We start from the raw sequence: 18,297 nt of genomic DNA on the forward strand, positions 1-18,297 counted from the left end.
TCGTTTATTCTGCCGGATTACAACTTTACAAGCCACGACATTACTGGAGCGCGTTTAACTGGAAAAAAATAGGCAAAAAACAGACATAACTGGAGCTCATGTGCTCTTTAAATCTTTACCGTTGGATTTGGATATTAGGAATTCAAGCGATGTTATGGTTCCACTTTGACGGTTGGCAGCTCGGTAGTGCCCCATCCCTTGTTGAATCATTTCCGGTTTTAAGTTCAACGGATTTCGTTTGGTGGTCGGTGGCGCTTTTGTCTCCCGGCCGGCTGCTACTCTTCTTTCTTACAACGCATAATATATCTATAGTCCTTTTCCTTTTTACATTTTGCAGCATAACCCCTTTTTTCGGGGACATGAGCATAGAAAAACAGGCATTGTTTGTGAAAAAAACGAAATATTTATTATAAATTTAATTACTTTTAACTTATATATTTATACAATTATAAAATGCTTAATTTATTAGTTTTCAACTTTATATAATTATATACATTATTCATGTATAATTTATACATATAATTAAATAATGAATATCATAAAATTCAATTAAACTTTATCCTAGTAAGATCCTATATAAAGTGAACCAATGATTGAAATAATATACCACATATTACATATTGTTAAAGTTTTGATGGTAAATATTATGAGAGTTCCTAAAAAAGTAAAAAACGATAAGAACTTGCAAAAAAATAAATAAATTACATAATATCTTTAATATGATTGATTAAAATCTTGATTTAACAAGCAATAAACATTCTTCGAGAGCAAATTAAGGATTTACTACTGTTTTTTTTTTTTTTTTTAACTTTACTCTCTATACTATGCGATAGGTGTTCAAATTTTGTTTAAAATTAGGGGTTGTTCGATAGTGTAGTTCACTTGAAAATATTGCGGCTCGGTTCATTTTTGATCCACACCACAATGAAAAGAGGGATTTGTTAGAAATGCAGCTCAATTCGGTACACATTATAGTGTGGATTAAATTAAGCAACTTCATAATTTATCATTCATGCTTAAATCTCGTGATCAATCTACACCATAACAAAGCAATTATTTATGTCTTGCAATAAATTTCCAAAATATTTTATAGAAAATTTTGTTTGATAAAAGCATTCACATTATCCACACAATGGTGCAAAATGTCCTCAACCACTTCATCGTGCTACTCAATAGATTGAGTCACAATATTGTATATGTAGATCATAGTCATGGCTAGTGAATTTATCTTCACTCCTTAAATAATTTTTAAGTGTTCAATTGAATGACATATAATTCACTCCTAGAGCTAAGGGTGTCAATGGACCAGTTTTAGATTAGACCCCATCCAGTCTAGAATCAATTTGGATGGACCAACAAGATATATTGGATTGGATCAATCTGGTCCAAAATATTTATTAGATTGGATTGGAATTGGTCCATCCCTAATAAATTTAGATTGGATTGGGTTGAATTAAGCCAATATCTAGTCCATTGATATAAGATAAGAATATAGGTATCAATGGACCAGGTTTGGGTTGAAACCTATTCAAATCAAAACGAATTTAAACAGATTAAATGATCCAGACATTGAATTGGACCGGTCCAAAATGGTCCAAAATATTCATTGGACTGGATTGGACCTGATCCATTTATAATGGACTCACATTGGACTGGATTGCATTGGACCAAATCCAGTCCAATTGACACCCCTACCTAGAACTAGGATCTGCTACCCACAAGACACCATCCACACTATTAACAAGACAAATATAGTTACACACATCTCACATATTTGTTGAACGATTTTAAGGACGCTTGCATCTTAAATTCAAGGAGGAAAAAAAAAACCCATGAAAAGTTTGAAACCCCACAAATCAAGAAGTAGAAAGAAGGAAGACAGATGGTTTGGTGAGATGGGAGCACCGTTGGTTCATTCACATCTCTTCTCTCTTCTTCTCTAACTCTCCAGAGATGATGTCTGATTGGTTGTCTACCAGCCTATTCTAAATTAACTTCTGCTGGTTTTAAGGCCCTTCATAATAGGCCATTACCCACCACCTCCAATTTCCCCTCTCCCAAACAACACCTTCACAAATTCACCCCAAATCACCAATAAAAACATAAGTTTGCCATTTCCACTCACTTTTTCTTCTATTTTCACAACTCTTTTTCCCCCTTAAACTGAATTTGTTTCAACTAAAATGGATGATAAGTTTTTCAATTTTTTATTGGTATGTGTCTGTGGACCACAGCTTTGTTATTTTCTTATCCTGTCCTGTACTGCTGTTAGCAATCTCCGTTCATTATTATATTCTTGCTCTACATTTGACGTAGCACTGGAATACAGTTGGCGTAAGGGCCACCTATGACGTATCATTTTATACATATACGTCTAGACAAGGGAAGGAAGCGTTTAGCGTCAGTTTTGTGTCTCAAGACTGGGGCCAATGGGCATTAATCCATGATCAAGGTTTTAAAAATCGATCCAGAACGCACTGTTTTAGTCACTTGTTTTTGGGTTAGCAATTGGATCACTCTGTTCGAATATATGACTTGTTTTAATTTAAAAAGTAAAAAATAGCTAAAAACCCGTTAATCGGGTTGAATGAATTGATGATTCAATCACCTAGATCAATGGATTATTGATGAAATCAACAATTTTTTACTAAAAACTGGATGAAGGATGAAACATAATTAATTGTTTAAACGGTTCTCAAGCCCAATGGTCCGAGGGTCAACCACGATTTGAAAACACAGTCCTCGCCGGTTGACACCGCCGGGCCGGACTCAGGACCTATTTACCACCGTTGGCGTTGGGTAACTGGGTTCGTAGCTCGTGGGTCGCTTGATATTAATGATAAATCCAGCCCTTGACAGGTTATATTAGAGCTGGATGGATGGATAGAAACTAGTGGAGATTCTTTGTAACTTCAATTTTAGTGTATAATAGTTGGAAACATTAAGCATACGAAAGCACAGAAATAACGGGTCGTTATAAGTATTAGGTAGAATAGAATTATATTTTTTAATTTAATAATTAAATTCAAAACTTTTTCTTAATAGGTTTCTGTTACTCTAAGTGAAAGGAAGTCCAGCTGGAAACAACAGTCATCTATCTAATCACATTGACAAAAGACTGAACCAAAAATCGATCTGATGGATCCCTTGTTAAAAATTTTGGAAATTTGTTGAGACCTTAGACCTTAGGTTATCTACCCCATTTATATTGATTTTTTTTTATAAAAATTATACCGAATTTTTCCCTTGTGTTGTGTTTGGTTTCATAGAGAATAAGAAAGTTGAGGGAAAGTTCTTGAAGAAAACACTCCCACATTTATATTGATTTTTTTTTATAAAAATTATACCGAATTTTTCCCTTGTGTTGTGTTTGGTTTCATAGAGAATAAGAAAGTTGAGGGAAAGTTCTTGAAGAAAATACTCCCACATTTTTGCAAGAATGGCTCAGTTTGGAAGAAGTAAAAATATAAATATATACAAAATATAAGGCTTTATACTCTACAAATTTGTATGTGTACTCTTTCCAAATTTAGCTAATGCAAATGAATTTATAGTGCAAATAAACCAGGCAACAAGTTCATGGTAGAGGACAAAACTCAAACTTGGTCTCTCTTTCTCTCTGGCATCCAAAGACATAGCTCTTCATTTGCATAATTAAAGGAGGTTAGAGGATAACAAATGATTGTTCAGGCCAATCAAAATCTAAAATTAGATCAGTGAGTTGGTCCCGAGTTGGCGGGTCAACATGCAGAGGTGTTGAGGGCAGTTAGGGCCCTAGGAACCACTATGAGGATAACATGTGAATCCCCCAGTGTTAGGTTGGATAACTGTTAAACAGAATACCTAGGTCTTTGTTTGTACTTTAATGGAAATTATTCTTCACCACTTCCCACATCACTAATAGGAGTAGAACAGTTACAAACCACCAAACATTAATTGCAGAATTGAAGATGGTGAGTTGATTAATTGGGTTCATTCAAACCTGTATTGTAAATGGGTTCACAGCCGGTCCAGTGAGAATGAAGGAAGTAAGAACCCCTTATCCTTGAATATACATAGACAACTCATTATCATTTTCCTTGGTTCTCTGTCTCATTATTTGTGTAGAACTTGTGGACCGTGATCCAGAAAGAACAAAAGTAAAAGAGTAGTGGGTCATGTGATCAATCAAAAGGATTGCCAAGAAGTAGCAGACTAGCAGTACAAAGGGTTCCCCACATCACTGACAGTAATCAGTGCATCTGGTGGGTGCAGGATTGTTCAATTGAGTGCTAGGAATACCCCACAACCTCTAATGCTATATATTGAGTAGTTGCTTTTTGTCCCCAGACTCAACTCAGAATAGGTCCTTCTGATCAGTGTGGAGTAATGTGGACAATCAAACCAAATCAGGGGGCCGGATGGGCCCTAAAACCAGCTGTGGATTATTGACCCTAAGGCCCTAGCAAACAAAGAAAAGATAAAAGTCACACAACCCAGAAAAGAAAAAGGCAAGTGCCCAAGTGGAGTGGGTCAAACCAAAATGTTTATATGAAAATATGGAATTGTCTTGAATTTCAAGCTTGCTTTATCCAACCCATATGGAGAGATCAAAGGGTTCATTACTGAAAACAAAAGTGGTCGGTGGAGCACATGCACTCGATTTCAGTTTGGGAATATCTACTTTTGTACTGTTTCTGGTGGCATGGCACATTTGGGAGGGGAATGCCCTCTCTCTCACTGGAAGCAACATTCTCAAGCCTATCCAACAAAGTAATTTACTCCAAAATTGATCAATGAAGCAGAGGAATTATTTTATTAAATCTGGGCAGTTTAATTTTCAGATACATTCACCCCATTCACTATCTGTTTTTGTAGAGCAATCTCTAATTGTTAATTAATTCATGGTGATCTCATTGATCACTGTGACGGGTCTATCTGGACATCTGGGGTTGAGGGTTCAGAGAGAATCTAAAGCAGACCCGTCTTAGGCAGCAGGCAGGAGCAGGATCGAGAGGGTTGGTGGTACAGAAGCAGAGGTTTGCTCCTCCATATGTAAAACCCGAAAAAGCTTACAGAAGGTTTCTTGCGGAATGGCCCACCAATGTTCGACGACTTGTGTGGCCTTACGTCTATGAATATATGTTAATGGTGTCTGAATCCATGCAGAAAGATTGGACCTTATCTGCATCACTAAAGTGTATATATATACAACATCGACTCACACATGCATGCAGAGAGTGGAGACCGCCATGTCGATTGGTGAATGAGTTGTAAAGTTTTTTTATCTTCTTTTACTCCAGAGGGCAACGATCAGAACCCATATGCAAAAGAAGGTAACGTATACTTCATTAATTCAATTGTTTTATATATATGAACTCATACATTTATTATATTCAACTACAAGTCTGCAACCTTGAAAGACAGGCTGATCAGCTCGTTACAGTTAGCGTCATTATACTGCATGGTCTCCATGATCTTCAAGATAAAACTTCAGAAACCAGTTCTTCATTTACTACATGCACAAGCTTAATATTAGGAATGTGTTGAACCATCCATCGATCTTCTCCAGCTCTGTCACTCCGTAGCCTATCTACAAATTCCTTCGGCATCTTCCCAAGCTCCAACTTTTCGAGAGCAGAAAGATATTGGAAGCCTCTCGGAAGCTTTGCTAGTTTCGGACAAGTCGCGATGACAATAGACCGAAGATATTGCATGGTTCCTTGCTCAATGGGGCTCCATTCTTCCAGTTCCTTCAGGCGGACGATCACCATCTTTCTTAGCCTCCGAAAGCATCCGGTGCCGCTGCAACCCATTCTTTTCCCTGCATAGGCATCAAGTAGGAAGAGTGTATCCAAATTGGGCAATTGACAAAGGGTGCTAAGTGGGTCCTCTTTTAACTTGCTATGTGATAAGTGGAGCAAGCGTAGACAGTTGAGAGAGGCAAACCACATTGAAGACTGTTCTATTCTCCCCTCCAGTGTTAATTCTTCAAGGTAGATCGGGTGAGGTGATAGTGATTCCAATTCAAGCTATATGTCCCGAGAGGAAGTTAAAGTTAAACAACAGAGATGCTTCATCTTCTTGATTGCCTGAAACAATTCTCCACTGTGTTCTCCACTGCCCACTTCCCCAATGAATAATGTCCTGAGCTGGGTTAAGTGTTCAAGTTCTCTTACAGTGTTCTTATCAGTTCTCATGCCATGCAGAGTTTGAAGACGTTTCAGACTTCTTGCACCTAATGGTATTGGCAAAGAATGCCTGCGAGAATAGAACAGAAGATGCCTTAGTTGTTGCAGCCAGATGATTCCCCTAGGCAAGCCTCTCAGGTTTGTATATCTAACATCTAAGGTCTCAAGAACACGCAGCTTCTGAAGGGAAGCTGGGAGCTCTTTGATGTGTGTTCTCTTCAGATCCAGATAACGTAGATGAATAAAATCACCCACATCTTCTGGCAAGCTAGCAATCTTGACGCCTTCCAAATCGAGCACCCTCAACAATTTGGCTCCTCTCCATATAATTCGATTTACAGAAGACAATGCAGACTCACCTTTGCCAAAGACAAGTAAGGAACGGATATTCCACTTGCTCATAGTCGAAGCAAACTCAATGGCCGGAGTGTCATGAATCGCCACACGACGGCATCCTCTCTCAGTCTCATTGTTTTGCTGAGTTACGACCATGCCAAACGCTTCCTTCTCAAACATGTGAATGGCAACATCGCGCATCAGACCATGCATCTTACAAGCTTTCAAGCAGCCACCATCAAAATCTGAAACAATGGCTTGAAGCATACTTCGATCAATTAATTGTATGAAATAATCATTTGCAACCTCTTCTGGTGTCTTTCGTGGGTGTTCCTCGATGAGACCTTCGGCCACCCACAAACGAATCAGCTTCTCCCGCTCAATTTCAGTGTTCTCAGGGAACAAAGCACAGTACAAGAAACAGTACTTAAGCTGTGGAGGCAGATGGTTGTAGCTTGTCAGGAAGACCCGATTCAGCTGCTCGAGATCTTGGTTGTGATTCGGCTCCCAATCAAGATTCTCGAGGACATTCCTCCATTCTATCAGAGACATACCCTTCTTGGACATGAGACTCCCCAGGGCTACTACTGCTAGAGGCAAGCCATTGCATTTTCTTAACATGGCATCAGCAAATCTGTGCAAGTACTGTGGACATTTTCCCTGGGGTGTGATGGTGTGAAAAGTTTTTCTGCAGAAGAGCTTCCAGGCTATTTCATGAGGTAGGACACCAAGTTTGTGGACATGGCAATTCTCATCAAGTGGAAAAGTTACATTTTCTACACGAGTAGTGAATACTATCTTACCAAACCCAGCTACAGGCAAAGCATGTTTCAGTCCTTCCCAAACATGAATATCCCAAATGTCATCAAGAACAAGGACATACCTCTTTTCCTGCAAGTACTTGTGGATCTTCTCTCTGAGTTTGTCTTCGTTCATTGTCTCCACGGCATTTGGAGTTGGCTCCTTTCTAGAACTGTAGAATTCTTCTAGCATGCGTATCAAGATGTCTTTCATTTCATAGGTCTGAGAGACATTGAGCCAAGCAAAGCAGTCAAAGCAGGCTTCCACCTTCTTGTAGACTCTCTTTACCAGAGTGGTCTTCCCTAGACCACCCATCCCTACCACTGAGATCACCTTGCGTTGATTCACCTCTTCTTCCTGTAGTAGCCATTCCTCCAGTTGCTTCACGTTTCTGTCAATCCCTAGGATATCTTTTTCCTCGACGAAAGGCGAGGCAGCGCTGCGATCTTCCCTTCTTTCTTCTCCATGATCTGAACTAGTTCCTTCTTCTTGGAGGTTGTATTGTTCCCTTCTCTTTGATATGTCTTCTATCTCTTTTCTGATATTTTCCATCTCAGAACGAAACTGATGACAGACAAGCATCTTTTGAAACAAGCGAGGTACGCATGAGTTTTCTGACTTGAGAAGCTTCATTTGAAGGAGGAATTCCTCAAGAACATCCTCAAGCTTGAAGAACTCATCTCTGATTTGCGCCACCCACTTGTTTGCAACCTCACCTCTTGGGCCCCTCTTCTCTGCATCTTTCAGAAAGGCCTTCATGGTTGAAAGCTCATCCCTAATAAACTTGATATCATCCCCAATACCAAGCTGCAAATGAGCTTCAAACCAGGCCAACTCTCCCAATTTAGCAAGAAGAGATGTCACCAAAACTTCAGCCATATGACCACTCATAGAAACTCTGCTTTGCTCTTGGTTCACCTCTATGCTTACCTTTCCATTCCCTTTTACACTACATCATCTCTTTTATAGTTCAAACGAATGAAGATGTCAAGTCATGGTTACTTTGGAAGAAGATGTCTGCCGCTGATCATTTATGGGGTAATGTCCAAGGAAAGAAAACTGCTTCCGCCGGTGCAAGATACAATGCAGGCGTATTAATAATGTAATGAGAATGAGCTGTCTACGGTGTACCAAGAAACATTTCCCTCTACGTTTTTCTTCATCTATGATATGAAATGGTTTCTTGGCATGCCCAAGTAGTAGACGATGTTTTATGGTCAAGATTGACTTTGATCGGAATAAACTAACATTAATTTTGTTTGTTTATATTCTGAGTAGAACTGACAATTTTATTGATTTTTCAGGAGAAACTGTTGGACCATATGACCATTGACAGAAAATATATGAAAAACGTAGAGAATAGGAATAAAATCGGAAATGGCAGAGACAGAGCCAAGTTAATGCTAAATTCCAGTGAGAAATGCATTCCAATGGAAATGGGGTGGGTGGAGTGGGAAATTATAGACAAAACAAAAGCAAGAAAATGCTAACAACGAGAAATGCATTTTCTTCATCCATTTCTTTATATTCCCTTGCGTGTTTTTTACGGTTCCTGACCTGACTCTGTTTCTCTGGCACTTTTCATGTAATTTTTGTTGGCTTCACATTATAAGATATATGCTTGGAACCTACACTCCTCTTAAAAAACACATAAGCTGGTGCATGCATTCTCGTTTTAATTTTTAATAGAACTAGTAGGAAATCCGTGCGATGCACGAGAAAACCCAATGTCTAATTTACTGGTAAAATTGATCAAAAGGATATATTGAATGTCAGCTTCGGGTAAATTTTTAAAAGTATATATATTAAATTATTGATTTTTTTAAATATATTAAATAATTTGTTTTCTTTTTTAAATATATTATTTAAAAAATTACACTCATTTATCTTTTCTCTTTCAATATAAGTTAATTAATAATTTCCTTTTCTAAAATTTTCCAATATTATACTAATTTAAATTAATAATAGAAATAATTTGTGTAATTATTGTTTCAAATTAATGTTTTCCTTTACTAATACTAATTTATCTTTAATAATTTAAAATGAAAATCACACAATCTTTAAATAATTTTCCAAAATCTATCAAATGTAATAAAAATCCCAAATTTCCAAAATATTCCAATAATTTTCAATAATTATTTACTACATTTTAAAGAAATTTTCCAAAATTACATTAATATATATTTTAATTTTTTTCTCCAAAATTATGATATTTTGTTTGCCAATTTGCAAACTCCACCAACTCTTTCCAGGAGCTATAGTTGTTGAATTTATTTTTCTATTTTATAATTTTTAATTAATTTTAAATGACATTTATAAAGAAATTATTGGTTGAAAATTTTGTATACTCATTGATTTCTAGTATTTTTTCTGGAAAATAACACAATTTAATTGTTAGTGTAATGAAATTAATTTTAAGAAATTGTAACTATAGTAAAACATTTATTGTAATGATTACTCTATTTAATTACTACACCAAAATTCCAATAATAATTATTTTGAAAAAAAATAATTAATTTAACTACACTAATAATTATTATTGGAATTACAGTTATTTCAAAATTACTATAATTACAGTACTTTGAAAATAACAAATTTTACTATAATAATTAATGTAACTTAATAATTATTATTACACTAATAAAATTACATTAATAAATTTCTGAAAACGTAATAAGATGGAAATATATTTTAATGACAGGGGTATAAATGGAAGAATGAAATCAGGGTCTTTGACGATAACATTGAGCCATTCTTATTTTTATTAATGGGTAAGAAATAAATGGGGGAACTTGGAGAGTCTAAGCAATTTATCTGCACAAGAGATATAATCATTAGGGAATCCAGCCCATAAATCAATATAAATGCCCTTGGGATGATTAGTTTTTTTTCATCCACTTCAGTCATGTAGGTTTGTATATCGGTTGTGTTAACTGTGATCTTAGTCTTTGCGAAGTTCCAATTATTCTAAGCTTTTATTATTTTCTCCACTGTAAAGAATGTAGGTTTGTATATCTGTTGCATTATAGAGGTGTTCTAAGATAGTGCATTGAATGAAATTTTCAGGCATGGAAACCCACGTAAGTTGAATCATTTCAATACTGCAGTTCAATTGTGAAAGTAAATAATTCTGATCAAGGTTCAAAGTATCGTAACGTATCGGCTGATACATATAATTCCGGGACCCTTCCTATACGCCCCTACAGTGGGTTTATCAGGGGTCTGACCAGTTCAGGGGATGGAGGGATCCTAGACCGGCTCCCCTGAACCAGTTTTGAAAAAATAAAAAAATAAAATAAAATAAAAGTAAAAAAACAAGTATCGAAACGCCCAATACGCCAGTAGGGGCGTATCGGTATTTTGAACCTTGATTCTGATACCACCAGTATATAAATGCCCTTAGAATGATTCGAAGATTTAATTTCTCCACTGCAATGTTAGTATGTATATCGGATGCATTATCTGTGTTTAAGATGGTCCATTGAGTAAAACTTTCAAGCACAGAAAACCCATGTAAGTTGAATCATTTGAATGCTGCCAGTTCTTCAACTGTCTTAAGTAAATAATGCTGAATTGCTGATGCATAACCCATCACGTTCTATCTTCTAAGCCAGATAACTAAAACTAAAAGAGGATTTGATCCTGAAATTATTCAAGGATAATTGTAAAAAAAAAAAAAAAAGCTCATAGAAGTATAGTTACAACAAATGGGGTTACATCCAACATGCACCTCAATGGAGAGTGCTCAGTCAATGAAACATGTGTTGTGCTTGCTGCTCATTACAGGGACCAAGGAACTGGCCTAAATGGAGTACATAGCAACACTAAACAGATGGCTTTGTAACCAGAAGACAGCAAGATTTCAAGATTCTTTTTCCTCTTTTGGGGTAAAAGTATTGGGGATCCAATATATGGCTATTGAGAATTTTAAAAAGGATGATGGGAGAAAATCCATATATTGGTGGTATTTTGCCTTCTACCCTTTTCTGAGCATGCATATAAGAAGTTAAATGGTTGGCTTCCCTTGCTATGAGAGGGGACTACTCTGGTCTTTCCAATTGCAATTGATGATGAAATCTCAGGTGCCAGGAAGTGTGCTACCTGAACTTGAAAGAATAATGAATGCACAAACAACTGAAAGTGAAAAGACAGAGAACCAAGTATTATCTGTGTACATCTCCATTGCATCTGTGAAAGAGAACTGAGCACGGCTTTCAGCCCAATTACGAATTCGGTCCGCCTCAGCTGCATACAATGCTCTCCCCTAGAAAATATGCTGAAGTAAGACCTCTCTTTTTCATTAACAAAAACGAAAAAAAAAAACTGAAAATGAACACTTTGAGTTCAATGGTGATCATACAGTTTTGAGTTGTACATTGACTTGGAAAAAGAATTTACAAGTATTTGAAGAGTTGGAATAAGGTTTTGTTAAGATGAACTAAGGAGCTGTATGATAACAGATAAAGTGGCTGAACTGAATGACTTATTGCTTTGTCTTTTAGTGAGTTTGTGAGCTCCTTCATGGCTGAAAGCCTGAAGCTGAAATTGAGTCGATTAGTATACCCTCAAATATTTTATGCTTTTTAGTTATTTTATCCACTAAAAGACAAAGCAATGTCATTTAATTCAGACACTTCCCCCCAAGTATTTGATTAAACATGGAAGGAAAAGCATGTGCCTAAATCCAAAAGGAAGAAACCTAAATTGTGAGAGAAGGAAAAGAACTACAGTTTTAACAAATGACCTCAAAATTACTAATTGGATCAACTATAAATGCAGCATGTTTGTTATAAAATGAATTAATCACTGGATTTTTTGGAATCTATTCACCATCCTGAAATGTACTAAGAAAACAATTTTCGGTGGTAATAACTAATAAGCTGCCTATAGGTGCCTTATATCCTCCAGTGCAATAAGCCAACAAGCAAAAGACTTTTTCTTATCAGCTAGTAAAAACTTAGTCACTTGGCAACAAGTAGCTGCGAATGAGCATTTTTCTTTTGTTTTTTTAAAACAAAAGAAATTGTCACATCAAAACCCCCTTAGTTGTCTGAACAGGGTCTCTCTTGCTTAGAACTCTCTGGCTTATACATGTAGCAATTCTTGATGTTGCTCCATCCAAACCTGACACTTCAATTTCAAGGATTCTATGTATTGAAAGCATTATGGTATCACAAAAAATATATTTTGTCTGCAAGACTATGTCAAAGCAGCCCGTATAATCAACAGATTTTAGACTTTCGAGGGGGAAAAGGAAAATGGTAGGCTAATAACATTTACATGGAAAAATAGAATGAGATTACCTGATCATCAAACCATCGACCTCGGCGCAACCATGCAGTTACCAAAGCAATCAAGATCCTTGGTGGGGTTAAGTAATTGATAGCTTTTCCAGTACCCTTCACAACCCTCATCCGAGGAACTAAAGTTCTGGCCACTGTTTCAGGAAGCTCACAGATGATGTTGAACATCTGCTTATTTTTAAGAGTTGAACCACTACAAGCAAACCACCAATTCCATGTTCACTGTCAGATCTTAGTTTTAAGTGGTATTGAGAATGTTTTGATGAAAAGGAAACATCCAAAATATATACATGACAATTCTTATAGATCAACAATGAAGAAGTTAAAAAACTTCCTGAACATTCAACCACTCAAAAATTAAGATATTAGAGCAAATCATGAGATTAATTATAAATTTCACGAAAAGTTGACAACTCACGTCATTACATGGAGTTTTAGGCCAACTGGAACTCAGACCGCTCTTCAAAATGGGATCTAAATTTTGAATTCTTAACCCTTAATGTAGATTAAGAAGTTGCATCCTTGCAATCTTAGAATTCCAGATATTGATTTAACAGCAAAGGCTGCAATAACATTAGCAGCAGGAAATAACTTAAGTATTAAAATACCTCAGAAGCAAATCTGTGAGGACCATGCCCGGGGATGCTGTATGTACTCCCACTTTAGACCGCTTGCACTCTTTTAAGAGTGATGCTTGAAACTGTCTCAGGCCACACTTTGTTGCACCATAGCTAAAAGTCAGTGAAGATAATAATAATGTCAGCATCATTTATAGATATTTCCATTGAAAATAAGGAAACCCCATATCTTAATAAGGACAGACAAAATTCCAGATAGAATTTCAGCATCTATGCAAAGGAATAAGAAAATGAAACTCTGAAATAAATAAGGACATAGCTGTTACTTACACAGCTGTCAAAGGAGTGCTAGATCCCCCTGAGCCTGCGCCATCCATATTAAAAATGTGGCCTCCATTCTCCTGCGATCTCATCACATGCATCGCTTCTCGTGTGCAGATTAAAGATCCAGTCAAGTTTGTCGAGACAATCTATTCATAGACAAACACATTTTAGTAAAAAATATCAGGTAAAGATATCAAAGTGTAGTATTGTGACAATAAGCAAATAACATGGGCAGTGGCTTGAAAGAATTCCCATACAAGGAATTTTTTCAAAGCATAACTATGTCTAACAACAAATAACAGTAAACTTTTTTGCTTGACAGAGCAGTAATACTCTTTACAGATCAGATGATCTGTTAGCAAACCAAAATCTAATACAGTAATTATAAAAGATTGTTAGGATGTTGTATCTTAACTAAACTCTTTGAGATTCAGAATCCATATAACAGATACTATTAAGAATAAACAATATCAACATCCAGCCTGAGCTCAACATAGACCAAAAAACTGGTTTCAAATTGGATTCTTATATAATCGGAACAAAATCCAAATACCTTGAACTGATCTATTACAACTTTCTGGGGCAGAGTCATGTATATCATGATTTTACAGGCAAAAACAATAAACACAGTAAGACATTGCCACCAGCTGCTCTCAAGCAATGATACCTAGATACTTGTACATGCCAAGCATAATGGTGCCAAACATGATACATATCAAATACGACAATGTACATTGCATGCACACTTCTAGAGTATATTTTATAGCATTAAGACTTCTATAACATGTAAAAATATAATTTAAAAATCATACTATAAAATATATGTATATGTTATAAATTTCATTTAACTTTGCAAAATATAAGTATTGAGAATTGACATTTAGCATAGAAAATTATATAGTAAACCATGATATAAACATATTAAATAGGATACCCATACTGATATCCATGTCCATGTCAGTATCCATATCTTGGCACCATAGCTATCAAGCACCATGGAATCCTTCCTGAAGTAGTCAGGAGTTATCATACTTTTCAAACATCAATCAGTAATTTTCCTTGCTTGAGCTTCAGGTTAGCAACCCCCAATTCACCATAGTTTCAATGCATAAAATTGCTGCAATGTAACAGCTTCCAATCCTCTCAACAAGGAACTAATGTTTGCTTAAATCCCTAAAAAATAAAACTTTTTTTGATAGGCAAACCTATCAAATGCCATGTCCCAAAAAAAACCAAAATAAGAATGTATATTTAATGAGAAAAAAGCAAACCTGTTCAACATCTTCATCTGTGAACTGCAACAAGGGTCTGAAACCTTTATTTGTGCCAGCATTATTAATCTGTCCATCAGTGTCCAGAAATGTAAGGGTCAGGACAAGATGAAATAAAGGTACAAACGTACAAATGGAAGATAATGTTAGATAAAAGGGACCTCTGTGTTCTCTGTTGTTTCAACTTTCACAATTTCACTGGGATAGATAGGCAAGGATCTAGTGTGTGGGAGAGTCTGATTATATATTCACTAAACAGAATGTGGTTGATGTGAGTATATAATTTTTATCTCTAAGATATAAATGATGCCAATAAATTGAAAGACAAAAAAAAGTGCATTACTCACCCAAATATCTATGGAGCCAAGCTCATTGACAGCAAAGTTTGACAACCTTCTTACATCATCAGGATTGCAGACATCACAGTCAATACCAACCACCTTTGCATATGCCATATTTTCTCTGTATGTGCGACTTCCTTTGAGAATTCCTTCCTTTAGGCTCTCTTCAAGCTCTGCTACAGTCTTGTGTACTGACTCAGGGCTGCCCTCATAACATCCAATAAGGAACTTAAAGACATCAGAGAGAACATTCCAGATGATGAACATTTAATATGAGAAATAAAAAATAGACAGCCATGTGATATCAGAATCAAGGTTCGAAACACCACCTGCGGGAAGCAACAACAACACGATCTCCTGAAAGAAGGAATTCCCGAGCAAGTGCTTTGCCCAGACCCCTTGTACTGTAGCGAAAAACAGAAGCAGAATCAATGTTAGTGTACATTTTTTTGGATAATCTCAATTTTAATTTGCTAATATCTTCTTTTTGTTCGCAGCCATCTGGAGTAATTTCTGTACATATTGCACTTATTGACTAAGAAAAGCTCAGAATTTTCTCAAATTCAAGTATAAAATTTCATGGTTATAGTTTCATAATCCAATAAACTGCAATGAAAAAGAACAAACCCGGAAGGAACCAACTAGCACAAAGCGATATCACAATTCAGAAATGCTTCAACAAAATCCATGTCTTCATATTGATAATATCAATTTTTTATGAAGAAAAAAGCATAGATGGATTTAAAAGTTGCAGTGAAAGAAAATGCTGAAAGAAGAAGAATAAATTAAAAGAGAAGATAATATAATTAAGAAAATCAATTTCAAACTCGACTATTTAGTACCTTCCAGTTATGACAACGTTCCGGGGACCAGCTCTACAGTGTTCTTCTAAAACCATGTTAGCGCCTACCATTGTCCCGATGACGATTCCCCCAAGCCAGCTATACCAAATCAAAGTGTTCATCTGATTATCCCCACCTTCATTAAATACGCAGCACCGTAAGAATGACATGAGAGAAAAGAATTGAAGGGTTTCTTGAAGAAAGATGTGATTTCGAACCTGACAAATGAAACCCAATCGCAAGTATTACTCCGGTACTCGTCATGGTTACAAGATACCTACCAACTTGGGTAGCAACCTGTCCAGTTAAAATAAGGGGAAACAAAAAGGAAATATAAGCAAAATCTTCAAATTTGCGGGCTCAAAATCAAATTTATGATTTTACAAGAAAAAAAAAAAAAGTCAAGTTTGAGTTGAAGCTTTTATAGTTCATATGAGCACCAAAAGGTGGAATCTTTAAACGATCTTCTCCAGAGGTTCCATCCTAGTAAAACTTACTTAATTTCTCCAGAAAGGTGGTATTTTAATTTATTAAGCACTAACTTTGTCAAGGAACAATAGGGATTTTGTTGAGTGGGAGAAAACACTACTAACCGAGAAAAAAAATTCCTCTGCCTTTGCCACTGCGTCACGACACTCTCCTTGTAATGGTGGACGAGAACCAGAAAGCTTCAGAATAATAGATTTCAAAGAGTACAAAGCTCCAGTTCTCTTCTTTGGCTGCAACCGAGTTTGCTTCGAATTTTTATCTTTCCTCGCCTTGCCGGTTTCCTTCTCTACAGATTCTCTTCCATTCTCGGATCTAAACGACCTACATGGCTGCAGAGATATTCTACGGTGGAGGTTCGGTTGCCCTGGAACCGGAATTGCATCTAATGTTGCCGGACTCCGGTGGAAAAAAGGTTGGAATCTTGGCCTATGGTCGGTTCTTTGGTGATCTCTGAGGCTCGGCGGAGAGACGTGAAGCTTAGCGACAGTGGCCATGGTGGCCGACGGCGATTAACGAGGGAGTCGTAGCGGCTCAACTCTTTTTTCTTGAAATTATACACATGCGAGAGATGACAAAACAGCGCGCAGAGGTCGAACCTTCAACGGTTCTACTCGTAATACTATGCCAATCGTCATGCGCCACGTAAAATCCGTACACAAAGGCCTACAGGCCAAAATGACGTGTCATATGATTACTGGCAAAAATATTTTGGTCTATTCGTAGTACTCGACCAATCATAATGGTGTATAAGTGGATTCCATCGGTTGGCCACGTCGTGCGAAGCTTTCTTTTGGAAGCGTCGGATTAGAGGATGCAAAGATATTTACATTCTAATCCAACGGACTGAAATATAAGAGTTGGGTCGATTGGACGAATTTCGCGCTCTTGGTTCCCGTAAAAGGAAGAAATAAAGGATATGTGGCGCTGAGGGAACCGTGATGACCACACGTTAAAGCAACCACATCTCTACTTTTTAGACTGTGGAGTGAGGACACGTGGACCATACGTCTGTTTAATCGCAGATGGATTGCTGAAATTACCCTTCATTTTTATTGTATTTCCTGTCGTAGCTATTAAGCCAAGCTGCGAGCCTGCGACAAAATGTCTGCTACGTCACACGTGCAACTTTGCCGGTTTATAAGTCATTGAGAAAACCATTGGATTGGAATCTTTTTAGCTGGCTAGTGTGGTGGATTTTATGCAGTGGCCCGGCTTCAGACTTTCTTTTTTTTGGTGGAAGGCTTCTGCCTTTCGGTCCCTTTGGATAGCTTATAAGTCATGTTTGGTAAAAAAATCCAATTTGAGACCGAAAATTTGTATTATTGGTGAAGGTAAGCTTCTTTCATGAGCAGCTCAATGAAAGCAACTCAATCGAATCTTCTGCCGCTCTCGAACAGAAATCGGCTTCAGTACTAACGTGTTTACACCATTCGCATGGCTATAAAAGGTGTACGCACTGTGTGAATATGGCCTTATGAGTATTGAAGCTAAACTCTATTCGAGATCACATCTCCTCCCCCACAAGGGACCACCCCACAATGTCCCACACTACATCCATCCCCATCGTGTATTGAAAACATACCCAATGACAATATCAGAACCCATGATATTATCATTGAGAAATATTTTAAATATAGGCTGAGATGTGATGTGGGATATTGTGGGGAGGTCCTTTATGGGGAGGATATGTGAACTCCTAAAATATCTATCACACAGGATTAGAGTTCTAAGTCTGATATGATTAGGTCAAGGTTTTTTTCTTTCTTTTTTCTGATATTGGATTAGATCAGGTTGAGGTTAACATAATGCAATAGCTAGTGAGCTATGAACCGCAGATCAGGC

General features: G+C 36.8%; 2 protein-coding genes across 2 annotated transcripts; both read right to left on the reverse strand.

Moving 5' to 3' along the window:
• Positions 1–5,327: 5,327 nt before the first annotated feature.
• Positions 5,328–8,644, reverse strand: LOC148842672 (disease resistance protein RPM1-like). The gene is made up of 2 exons (XM_088957897.1): positions 6,036–8,644; positions 5,328–5,993 (listed from the first exon to the last, which is right to left on the reverse strand). The coding sequence occupies exons 1-2, from the start codon at positions 8,196–8,198 to the stop codon at positions 5,460–5,462; spliced, it is 2,697 nt and encodes an 898-aa protein (XP_088814023.1). The 5' UTR covers positions 8,199–8,644; the 3' UTR covers positions 5,328–5,459.
• Positions 8,645–10,926: 2,282 nt separating this feature from the next.
• On the reverse strand, positions 10,927–17,031 carry LOC148842673 (putative chlorophyll(ide) b reductase NYC1, chloroplastic). The gene is made up of 10 exons (XM_088958587.1): positions 16,560–17,031; positions 16,185–16,263; positions 15,967–16,102; positions 15,454–15,528; positions 15,131–15,326; positions 14,784–14,852; positions 13,519–13,658; positions 13,219–13,341; positions 12,611–12,803; positions 10,927–11,571 (listed from the first exon to the last, which is right to left on the reverse strand). The coding sequence occupies exons 1-10, from the start codon at positions 16,947–16,949 to the stop codon at positions 11,386–11,388; spliced, it is 1,587 nt and encodes a 528-aa protein (XP_088814713.1). The 5' UTR covers positions 16,950–17,031; the 3' UTR covers positions 10,927–11,385.
• Between the last annotated feature and the right edge of the window lie 1,266 nt (positions 17,032–18,297).

The sequence above is a fragment of the Nelumbo lutea genome, chromosome 8, assembly GCF_056320005.1.
Source record: "Nelumbo lutea isolate HS-2025 chromosome 8, American lotus-T2T, whole genome shotgun sequence".
Taxonomy (NCBI): Eukaryota; Viridiplantae; Streptophyta; class Magnoliopsida; order Proteales; family Nelumbonaceae; genus Nelumbo; species Nelumbo lutea.

Excerpts from the sequence above, each read along its gene's own strand:
- LOC148842672 (XM_088957897.1), bottom strand. The coding sequence starts at position 8,198 with ATGAGTGGTCATATGGCTGAAGTTTTGGTGACATCTCTTCTTGCTAAA. Across the intron at positions 5,994-6,035 it reads AGCATCTCTGTTGTTTAACT|TCACCTCACCCGATCTACCT; the intron begins TTAACTTCCTCT and ends TTGGAATCACTA.
- LOC148842673 (XM_088958587.1), bottom strand. The coding sequence starts at position 16,949 with ATGGCCACTGTCGCTAAGCTTCACGTCTCTCCGCCGAGCCTCAGAGAT. Across the intron at positions 14,853-15,130 it reads TTGGCTCCATAGATATTTGG|ATTAATAATGCTGGCACAAA; the intron begins GTGAGTAATGCA and ends ACTGATGGACAG. Across the intron at positions 11,572-12,610 it reads GTCGATGGTTTGATGATCAG|GGGAGAGCATTGTATGCAGC; the intron begins GTAATCTCATTC and ends CATATTTTCTAG.